We start from the raw sequence: 12,500 nt of genomic DNA, 5'->3' as shown, positions 1-12,500 counted from the left end.
GTGCTAGACATTGTTGTTGTCTTAAGAGCATTGCGTAAAGTCAAGAGGGTCAGGTATAAGTAAAGTCGATTCTGGGGGACGTCACCGAGCAGGAGACGTCCCTCATGCAGGGAGGCCGTTGGCCCTCAAAGGTGACTTGGAATGCCAACTTCAATCGCATGAGTACAATTAACAATTTGTGATTGCTCAATAAACTAAAAATCAAAGCAAAAAGGCACTCACAAGAGTAAAATATTTTATGTCACAAGGACAAACAGGTATCAAATGTTCTTAGAGTCATAAGATTACATCTTCTACATCCGAAAATAAATACCTTTTAAGCTTAGAACACATTCATACAATTATTTGCTAATTTTGTGCTTTAATAATGCACATTTTATTTATTTTATTAATGCACTTTTTATTTTTTAGCCTAAAGGTACACTTTCATTTCACAGCAAATACAAATATCAAATCTTTTCAAGTGAAAAGATTTTTTTTTTTTTTTTTTTTTTGGAAATATGGTCAAAAACTTAAGACAGATTTAAAAAAAAAAGCAAATTTCCTAATCTGTAAAAAAAAAAAAAAAAAAAAAAAGAATCAATTTTATGAATTTTTTTAAAATGTTTTTAAACTGAGAAGTGAATTAAATGAAGGCTTTTCTTTTGCAAAGAATTTCAAATTCTTAACATATTCCTTAACTGTTCATTGTGATGAATAAAAGCTTTTCTTTAGAATGATTACTGCTATGATAAGTAGCACTTTGTGCATATTAATTACTTTTATTTTTTGACTTTTTCAAATTTAACTATGACTGATATCAGGTTCACTCTTTATTTGAAGTTTTGTAAAACAAATGGAAATATTTTGCTCATATACAAAAATCAATGAAGTAGAAATAAAACTAAGCCTAGATTCTGCATTTAATTTTAGGATGATTGAAAGCTTGTGCCCTATACAGGTATGAATTTTTGCTCAGAAATTTCAGCTTCAGGTTCAAAATATGAATAAATTTTACTCATTTTCTTTTCATGAAAGCTTAATATACTCCTGAAATGAAAAATACTCAATTTCTCTTAGGGGTGCAAAAAGCTCTTTCTTTTTTTTTTTTTTTTTTTTTTTTTTGACAAATTACAGAAAACAACAAACAAAGGAACTTTTTTAAGCAACGTACATTCAGTTCTGCATTTTAATATGGTCAAGATTAAAAATTGACTATGTGAAAAGAGGAATTTTGAACTAATTAAAATTGACAAAAAAAAATTTCTAAATTTTGGGAAATTCTTGTAAATTTCCTTGGCTTTCTAGAACATTAGAATTCTATCATTAATTGGTTGTGTAAGAACCCTGAATAGATGGAAACAAGTTAATTTTCTGAATAGCTCATGCCTTTGTAGCTGAAAAAAACTATGTAGAATTTAAAGCATAAGATATTTTCCCAAAAGTAGGAAACAGAACAATTATAGGACAGCAGCAATCATTGTGAAAATAACACATGGCAAACAAAATAATAATAATTTAAAATTTTAATAAAAGTAATTATAATTTTGACATTAATAATAGGCACTAAATAATTATAATTATGACAATAACAACATGGCACTGAAGAACAAAAGAAAACAAAATACGACCTTAGTAAAACAAGCACTTTCTAGCATGGCTCCCAACACATTTTAGCCATAGAAAAGGGTAAAAGAGGACAATTTTCAATCAAAAAGGGGGCCAAAGAGGATCAGTTAGGAATAAAAAGAGGAATATTCATAGTTAAACCCAGGCAAGCACCAAAAAGCAAATTAGTTGCCTGCTGCTAAATACGTGAAGGAAATTTGTTAATTAACCATAATGATTTTTAATGATACACTTCCTTTATCAACTTCTGTAGAAGTGAACTTTTTTTTCATTGAATTATATTATTTACACAAATATTTGGATGAGGAGGGGGGGGGTGACAAGCAAGCATGTAACTAACCATCTTACAGAGTAATTTTAATTGAAAAATAAATTTTCTACTAATTAACAGGGTTGGTAAAAAAAAAACCGTTTTTTTTTTTGGTTTAAACCAGGTTTTTTTTGGTTTATAAACCGGGTTTTTTTTGGTTTAAATACTATTTGCAACAAAAACAATTAATTTTTGGAAGGTAATTAAGGTTCCATGTAATTAACAGTTATTCAATAGTCACATTATACCTAATTTCTTGATTAATTAAAGAGATAAGAACAAAATCTTGTAACTAAATTAAATAATTAAAATAGCTTTCTGGGGGGAAATATTGATTGAAATGTTTGACTTGATTAACATATTAGTATGCATGTATATATAGACCCTTTATGATACGAAATACTTCAAGAAGTGGTTGTGATGCGGGTTAACATAAAATATAATGAAGATCCAAGAATTTTTTTTTATAAAACCAACATAATATGAATAATTATCGAATAAAGGTAAAAGTTATATTTTTAAGCATAATCTTTTCAAAAGAACAATTTTCATATTTTTTCTTTCTGATCTTACATAATGCTGATTTTTATATACACAATGTCGCAAATATTGAAGTAAAGCAAAATGTACAACAGTACATGATTGAACAGTCAAACAATCGATTGCTGTTGTACTGACAAAGTTTTTAAAAAAAAGTGCTGCTCTATATTCGACTCCGTTCTTATTTTGGAAAGAGTTGGAAAAGATATCGACTATCGCTAAAACAAAAAACCAAATCAAAAATACAAAAATTGGTGTAACATGGCTTAAATTACAGCTTATTTACTGGCATATATGTTGCATCCAGCATTGAAGTTTAAAAAATATTAAATGCAAACTCTTTAGAACAAATAAATGTGTAGCAAATTCTATTTCAAGAATTTTTTTTTTGCCAAAAACATTATATAAGTGAAGTATAAACTTTTTTTTAAAATTTGATTCAAAAAATATTGTGTTCACCTGCAGAACAAATCTTAAGTTTTAGGTGCAAACAATTAAGTCAGACTGTTGATTACCTTACAAGTCAAAGTTAAAATTCCAGGAAAGTGCAAATAAATGGGCAAAAATGTCACACCCCTGCAACAGGAAGTGAGCAATATTGTAGATTGCATCTACAATAAAAGATTCAATCCTTAGTAAATCTTAACTAATCGTGCAAATTAAGCATAATGATGGAAGTTGACTGAAATCTGCTTTATGGCACATATATGAAATAAAAAATATATTAATATTTTTTTCTCGATTAAAGCTTGTAATACATTTTGAAGAAGCAACTTTGCAATTTTAGTATTTATCTCTGCAACTTAGCTAGGAACTTAGCATAAACGGAATTTTACATTTTTCAATGTGTGTGGGGAAATCAATGTAAATCTGTAAAATGGAATTTTTTTTGGCTTTTTTTTTAAAAAACCATTTTAAAAAAACCAATTGGTTTAAACCAAACAACCCTGCTAATTAACAGGTGAAAACTGGTTGATTATAAATAATCAGCTAAGTGATCGATGAATCAGTACATACTAGTGATGTTCCGGATATCCGTATCCGTATCCGCGGATATCCGAGGGAAAATAAAGATCTGTATCTGTATCCGTTACTTTTTTAACGGATCTTTTCTATTCTAAAAATTCTTAAATATTTGTGAAAAGACTTAAATTCTGTTTAATTAGGTTTTACTCTCTATATAAATTATAAGGTATCGTTTCAGAAGTCAATTAGTTCCCCCCCCCCCCCACACCCGTCGTGAAAAGGAAGGGCTAATAAGTTTTAAAAGTGTGTATCTGTGTGTCAATTTGTGGCATCGTAGCTCCTTAGCAGGTGAACCGATTTGGATAGTTCTTTTTTCGTTCAAAAAACTGACTTTTTCGAAAGTGTTCTTAGCTTGGTCTCGATTTTGTAGAACTTTAATTACTGGAGATATTAATTAAAAACTAACTTAACGATTTTCACAATTAGGGTAGTAAAAACTTAACCGTACGTTAACAATATTGGCCCTAATTGAAAGAACGAAGTTTTCTGCGTTTGATATTTGTTTGGAACTTCCAAGTTATACAGTAGGACCTACTATAGTCTTGTTAAATAAATTTTAATGCAATTCTAAGTCTTTATACGCACGATTGGTAGCGATTTCATGGTCAGAAGATAAGGAGAAAAAGCTCAATGATTTAAAATTGATATCTGCTGTCAGTTCATATGTTAACAATGTGTGTTCTGACCCACGAAATTCATCTTCATATGAGGTTCTTTCTTGTAATGTTTAATTTAATATTAGATTTTGTTATTGATTTGGGGTTTCTGTTATTCTTCATTTTGTTTTTTCTCGTCATCCTTCAAAAAAAGTGAGACTGAGTATTTACTGTTTGTAAAGGTGTTCTTGGCTCTGTTATATCATCGGTCGGAGTAAGTTAGGTGTAACGGGTCAGCACTGCATTTATGCTGAAATAAAATGCGAAAAAATATTTCTAGCCTATCTAGTAGCAGCTTTACCACTTTTGCTCCTGTATCCTACATCTACTGAGCAAGCTAGAAATAATTTTTTCACATTCCATTTAAGCATTAATGAAGCACTGATCCATTCCTTCCAGCTCTCCTTCAATTTTTACGGAGATTTCTTTAAGGAGTAAATCATAGTCTTGACTATATTTTCGCCGTAGATGACATTTTTTGAAGAAACAGTGCCATTATTCTGACAGGAATACCTTCCGTAACAAAATTTTACGCTTGGATAGTTGAATTGGGTAAAAAAAATTTGAGATCCGTATCCGTATGTGTGGATCTTGAGACTAATGATCCGTATCCGTATCCGCGGATCTACTTTTTTAACGATTCGGCACATCACTAGTACATACCTAGTTAAGTCCTTTTAGATACAGTTCTTACAAAAAACACCTTAGCACATAGTCATTTACAAAAAATTTCACATAACCAGTTTAAACAGAATTCATTTTGATATAAGGTACAGCAAAACAAGAAGATATAGCCCCCTCTCCTACAGCCCTTGGTTTTAACACATATTTCCAACCCTAATATGGTAGTTTATATACATATGAGGGTTTATGACCAAACACCCAACCCAGGAGGTAATTTCTGGCTACGCTACTGCCTAAGTTCAAAAATATTAGAGGTTTGCTAATCATTTATTAGTAAGTTAAGTATCCAAATCATTGGTTGTTCTGCCACCAAGGTATTGTAACTGTCTTCAGGTAAATATAAAAATTAATAAGAAAGAAAATATTTTATTGAAGTCCACCCACCCAAAAATATGCAAATGCTGCTTAAGTGATAAATACACTGAATGTAAATTTGAGCCTGCTTTTACTAAATAGCTAAATGTAATCAATAAATGTGCAAGTTCAAAATCATAGAGATAGCTTCAAATTGAAAATGCTTATGAGTATTTTCAATAATAAATAAGGATAAAAAGAAATACAAAAGTATTTCAGTTTTTAGATATTTTAAAATAAAATTAAATAATATACTCTGAGGCAGCATATGCGAAAATAGTTTAAAGTTTCCAAAAATATTAAAATAATTGCAAGATGCAAAAGGATTGAAATCTGAAACATGAGAATCAAATTTTCGCGAAGGCTGTTTTCATGTTTTCTAAAAATAAATTTATTTATTATTTACTAAAACGAAATATATCTCAAATTAAACATAAAATATGCTAGTCTAAGATAGCATATGTGAAAATAACATTCAATTACCCAAAATATCAAAAAAATTTACAAGATGCACAAAGATTGAAATCTTAAACACAAGAAGCAATTTTTCGCGAAGTTCGAGTAATTGAAATGTTGCCATGGTTCCAAAAATAAGAAAGTTTATTATGTATTAAAATTAAACAAAATATAAGCTAATCTGTTGTGGCGTATGTCAAAATAACTTCTGATTGCCAAAAATATCAAAATATTTACAAGATGCAAAAAGATTGGAATCTCAAATACTACAAGCACTTTTCCGCTAAGTCCGGGTAAGTTCAATGTTGCCATGGTTTCGAAAAAATGTAGTTTGTTATCTATTGAAATTAAACAAAAAATTAGCTAATGTATGGAGGCGTATGCTAAAATAACTTCAAATTGCTAAAAATATCAAAATATTTACAAGATGCAAAAAGATTGAACTTGCAAACATAGGAAGCCATTTTTCGTGATGCTGCATATCGAACACAAGTTCAGAAAATTGCAAAGATTAAATATTCTTGAAAAAAGAAAAAAAAAAGCACAATTTAATTATTTTCTACTGATTTCAAGCACAAAAAAAACTTCTACATTTTTTTCAACATTTAAAAACTCCCAAAGTTTCACCCCCCCCCCCCTTCCAAGAACTAGAAAATGAAAATTTTATTTCAAGCACTTTTCCCAAACCTCTATTTGCTACATTTCTATGCTGCAGTGGTTGAAAGAGGAGTAATGACGTCATTCTGGAGCGAAATAATGCGGGAAAGTCGGGTTCAATAGAAAAAAGGTGCCGTGACCGCGTGTTTGGGCGCAACAGACATCAGCACAGAGAATCTTTTAAACGTGTAAGCTTTTAACATCCAATTTTTAAGTAAAAACAACAAAAAAACAGACTAAACGGACCAAAATGTTAAAAAGCAGTCTAAAGCGGACTTTACCCTAAAAAACAGACTTTGGCGGGAAAAGCGGACCTTTTGGGAGCCATGTTCTAGGCACGTTTTAAAATCTTCAAGCTAAGAAATAGAAATAAAAATACTTTTTAAAGAGTGTATTGCTCAAATCAATAAATAAAAAAATCTTTACAGATAAAAAATATGGTGGTGCAGTGGCCGTGCTTATATGAATAACGGTTGTTCTAAACAGTTTAGATACTAGAAAGCGGCTGATTCAATAAAGCAGCTAATTCAATAAAGTTGGATTTTGTTCTGTTTTTGACAATTTGATTAATTAGAGCAGTTGATTCAATTAAGCACTGATTCAATTAATCATTGTCCACTGTAGCAGAAAAATTTTTTGCTTTTAATTAAAAAATTAAGTATAAAATTATAATCATAAAAAAGTCCTTTAATTCCTTGTTTCTTATCAAACTTTAAATCAATTTCAAAAAACATTGAAAAATGAATGAAAATAAAACTTACAATTTGTTCATTACTGCTGCTAAGTTTTTGCTGCTTTTGTGCTTTTTCTTCAATTGTCTTCCCAATGTCATTTTGAATTCGGCTTTCATTTGTTTCATGTTTTGTCTGTCATTCAAAAAATGAATAAAAAATCAATCAAAAACTAATTCATAAAATACATATTATAAACAGCAAGTTGTATTGCAAAAAAACTGTACCTTACAATTGACCAACTCATTTTGTGTAGCTTTATTTCTCTGTTTCAAATTGCGCAAAACATTTTCAATTTGAGATTCTGCGAGAGCTTCATCCTCATCAAAGTCACCTAGCCCAAATTTTTTCCTAAGTACTCTTAGTTTAGAATCTCGAATCGTCAGAAGTTCTTTGTGACGCTACAAAAAAAAACTTACATTAACATACATGCATGTGTATTTTTTAAAAAGGATAAAAATGACAGAACACAAAGCTCTGTTACCGTTTCCGTCAAACACAATTGTCAATTTCTTTAGGCACAGTTTCATTTTGCCTGGTATTACGGTTCAAGTTTCAAGATTAATCAGCAAAATTATATTTGTTAAACAACTGTCTCAACCCACAGGCATATCAGAACTGACAAAACAATTAGGACATAGTTCATAGACAAAACTGGATTTTTCTTTTTTTCCCCAAGTATTTAAAGCTAAAATATGCTTTTTCAAGCATTAGTAAGGACTATTTGAAAGCATAAACTTTTTACAACAATAAAATAATAAGTACTAATCTGGCCCCAGTTCATATTAAAGTTTCAGTATTAGACAAAAGCTTTTACACCACACTATAAGAGCTTCAAAATTAATCTTTAATTGCGTGGGCAGTAAGGATCAGTTTGACTACACTGACATAAAATAACAATAAAAGTGTAAGATTTAAAATTTTAAGATTAGTGGAGTACAACCGGTAATTTAAAAAAATTGGGAAGTAATTTCAAAATCCATTTTTTTCTGTGATTGTGCTATAAGGAAACATAAGATGGAATGTTTTTCGAATGCCAGTCCGCTTTATACAAGCCCCAATTTTTGAGGCTATTAATGTGCTTTAAAATTTGGCATCCAATACATCATTTATAATCACATGTGGTCCAATAATCAATATTTGAAGCTGCAGGTCCGGCAAATACAGTGCTCATTGCTGTGATCAATTATTTAAAAACTTAAATCAAATTTTAAAATAAACAAACAGTTGAAATAAAAAATAAAATAAGCAAATTTAAGGTAGAGTATGTTGAAATAGCTTCCAATTTTTGAAATAATTGAAAAATATACACCATGCAAAAGGATTGAAATCTCAAACACTGCATGCAATTTTTGGCAAAACACAAGCTTGATGCTGGTAAGTTTGCAAAAATAAGATTTTTATCAAATCAGTTATTAATTATGAAAATTCAGTTCAGCGGAATTTATAAATAAATCTTTCTTAAATCCTTCAAACCACTAAATCCGCCGCCAGTTTTCCAAAAGAAAAAGGTATCCCAAAGTAATCAGATTTTCTGAAAATCTGATTTTTTGAGTATACAAAAAAAATCGGAGAAACTTTTCAAAAAACGATGCCAAAGCATTTTTTACTAGTGTTTTTAATATAATTTCTTTAAAATAAAGCACAAAGTTCAAGGACTAAAGATACATTTAAAGTTTCTTAAGCACTTAGAAATGAAACCTATCATTTGAAGCACTTTTCATGGTGTTAAAAGTGTATCATACTAGTGTTAGATAGCTTTTTTTTCCTCTCTCTCTCTCTGCTTATTTAAAAGAATTGTTTCTATTCGCAGTTTTGCTTTCCAGTATATATTTTTTAAGATGAATATTTTTCCAGACTAATATACATGTGCAAACAAAAATAAATAATGCACAAATATACAATTTTTGTTTTCCTCTAAATTGTCTGTGATTGAATAAAACAACAGGAAAGAAAATGAACATAACCTTCAGTTGTAAAATGCTTAAAAATACTTCTAATTGACATTTAAGTTGAGAACAAGCTTTTCAATCCATGTGTTGAAAGAACATTTTTTTAAAAAAGAAACTCTTCTTTTTATACTACTTTTACGAATAAAATAACATTAGACATTAAAAAATATATAAAGCCAAAAAAATTTATAGCAAACCAATGATGATTAAAAATTAATAAATAACAAATAAATTACATATCTATACTAATGTTATAAAGAGAGAGAGCGGATTTTTGTATATGTTCGAGTAATCTCCAGAACCATTGCATGTATTTGAAAAATTTCTCACTTTATGAAAGGTGTGTTCTTACTGAGTGACATAGGCTATAAATTATGCATAAATGTATTCATACCAGTTTTTTAAAACAATGGTTTGTCTCCGCTACCAGTGAATTTTTGTACTACACGTAGAAACAACCATCGATTATCTTGCATTGGCAACCAAAGGATGGTTCAAGGCTTTTGTTGAACTAAATGCAGAGGGAACATGATCGAAACAAAATCACAATGTCAGTATAAAAACCGTTAATACCTTTACATGTACACTACATGACCAAAAATATTGGGACGCTTTCAAAATTCACATTTTTACGTATTTCTCAAGAAATAAAAGACCAATTGCTCTGTTTTTTTCTCTTTTTTTTCACATAAAAAGCATACTCCAGCTATCATTTTCCAATAAAAATTAAATCTACTATTCATTTAGGGGACCAGCAACAAATTGAGGAAACAAAAAATGGTTTTTGATAAATTTTTCATTGTAAACAGCTGGGAATAAGCTATACATTTCAGAAATCAGTGAAAAATCTATCAAAAATTTATTTTCATATTTTCCTGAAAGTATCTATTATACCCACGGAGATATAAGCATTTCTTTCAAAAATGCAAAATTTTTTTGAAGGTTTCTGGCTCATATCACATTGAGTTTTTCGTCAAACGTTACTAAACTTTCAGAATCTTTGGCAGCATATTAGAGAAACATAGTAATAAAATTTGAAGTTAAAATATTGAAAATTTAATGAAATATGAATGTTTAAAGCAATTAATTCTTCACTCTGCATGTGCAAAAGATAGCGGTTTATGACTTTCATAATCCAAAGCTCAGATAGATAATGCAACTCATAAAAATATTTCACCTCAATAACTTTAAAATTAAAAAAGTTATCAGCGATCTAATGAGCCGAATTTCTATAATTCTTGGATAGGCGATGAATGGTAAGGGGTTGTTCGCAAACCGGCAACACTTTCCTCTTATAGTTGCAAAGCAATTCATGATAAGAAAGAACAGATTATTTGCGAACGATCCCTCACGAATCGTTGTGTAGCCAAGAATTATTAAAATTCGGATCATTAGATCACCAATAACTTTTTACATTTTAAAGATATTGAGGGGGAAATTTTTTATGAGTTGTAGAATCTATCTGGACTTCTGATTATGAAGGTTATAAATTTCTATCTTTAGCGCATGCGCAGTGAAAATTAATTACTTTAAACGTTCATATTTCATAACATTTTCATTATTTTATCTTCAAATTTCGTTATTATGTTTCTCTGATATGCTGTTAAATTTTCTGCACGTTTAGCAAAGTTTGAAGAAAAATTCTGTGTGATATGAGCTGAAAACTTTCAAAAAAGTTTGCATTTTTCAAAGAAATGCTTACATTTCCCTGGGAATAAAAAATACTTTCATGAAAATATAAAAATAAATTCTAGATAGATTTTTAACTTCTTTCTGAATTTTATAGCTTATAGCCAGCTATTTACAATGAAAAGTGATGAAAAACCTTTTTTTGTTTCCTCAATTCGTTGCTGGTCCCCCAAATGAATAGCAGACTTACTTTTTATTGGAAAATGACAGCTAGAGTGTACCTTTTATGTGAAAATAATTACAGAGCAATTGGTATTTTATTTCTCAAGAAATCCGTAAAAATGTGAGTTTTTGAAAAGTGTCCCAATACTTTTGGTCATATAGTATATTTGAGGCTGCAGATGATATGGTGTATAGCATTCCATTAGACTTGGACAATGCGAACCATTTCGAGTCAAAGAAGGTTCATACTTCTAAATTTATTTAAACGAATAATAACCGAGATTAGCTTCGGACAAAATAGTTCTTGAATTCAAGTAGTGCAGACAGACAATACTAATCCGTGTTTCTAAAAGTTGTAATTTTGCATGCATTTCAGGCAATTCTTTAAAATTTTTGTTCATACTAAAATCGAAATAAGTAACATCTGATAATTAACTTAAGTACATTTAGTTTAAAAAATTATCAACTTAAAGAGTAATTGCACATAATTAGCGTACATTTAAAGTTAAGAGTTCAAACAATAACGAACGAAGAACATTCGATAGGAAAGAAATTAACAAGAGGGAAAAATTATGAAAAAATTATTTGGAGAAATATTCTTCATGATGACCGCATTTAAGCATTTAAACTATATAGTTAAACAATATAGGAAACAAACACCCTGTTAGAAAGAAATTGCCAAGGAAAAAAGTAGATGCATATGAAGTAGAGGCCGAAGAAAATGAGTACAAGAGGTTGCAAGGCATCCCGGGATTGAGAAAGACAGACCTCTCAGAAGAATATACTATATTCTTATTACTAGCCAATTGGAATTTTGTCAGTTAAGAATTTATTTAGAACTTTTCCTAAACTAACATGTTTCCAAAGTCTTTCGACATTTCAAGGTCCTGCCAACCTATCAAGCAGCATGTATTGAACTCGCGGACTTATATAGGACGACAAACCTAGGAAACTAGACTTATTTGTTGCATGTAACTTTTTGACTCTGATCCTAAATAAAGATAATTGTTTATAACTATTTAAACTTTTATGTCAACTTTTAGATTTGATTGCTTTATAGCAAATATTTGAAAAATATCTCTAAGACAACATATTGCTAGGAGAACGTCAGCATAAATATTAGAATTGTCAAACGATATAAACCAACGCCCAATTTAAATAAAAAGCGGAATTTATCAATGAAGCGGAAACTTGATAGAATTTTTTGCCACCGCCGCAAGGAATCAACGAAAACAATTCCCAAAAAAAAATGGTGCATGAAAATCAGAAACGCAAATTAACGTTCATCGGCATTCCCCCCCGTGGAAATGGAAAAAACTTAATAAATTCAATACTAGCCAAAGCTCGATTAATAAACTTTTGCCCAGGACTTTACTTTGACTGACCACATTCCATGTTTGATTACTTTAAAAATCTCTTTCAATAAGATCTGCATGTTCCACAATAAAATATGGGCAATTGGGAGAATTTCTTTAAAAGGGTGTCTCATAATGTAGGACGAATGTTTGATGAGCCATTGTTTGGCCACAGAAGGCGTAGATAGAACCCTTAAAGGTCACAAAGGTTCAGACAAAATTATGAGAGGTGTCACCTTTGTATTTGACGTTGACTTTCACCAAACTCTTCCTGTGGTACCCTAGAGGAACGCATGCAGATATACTCCAAGTCTGATTAA

General features: G+C 30.0%; 1 protein-coding gene across 1 annotated transcript in view; it reads right to left on the bottom strand.

Moving 5' to 3' along the window:
• LOC129227341 (DNA repair protein RAD50-like) overlaps positions 1 to 12,500 on the bottom strand; it is a 101,592-nt gene that overhangs the window by 66,617 nt on the left and 22,475 nt on the right. The window contains 2 exon segments of the mRNA XM_054861885.1: positions 7,053 to 7,157; positions 7,250 to 7,423. Of these exon segments, the coding sequence (XP_054717860.1) occupies positions 7,053 to 7,157; positions 7,250 to 7,423 (279 nt within the window).

Source organism: Uloborus diversus, chromosome 8 (assembly GCF_026930045.1).
Source record: "Uloborus diversus isolate 005 chromosome 8, Udiv.v.3.1, whole genome shotgun sequence".
NCBI lineage: Eukaryota > Metazoa > Arthropoda > Arachnida > Araneae > Uloboridae > Uloborus > Uloborus diversus.
The sequence above is the reverse complement of the archived record's forward strand: the minus strand, read 5'-3'. Positions and strand labels throughout refer to the sequence as shown.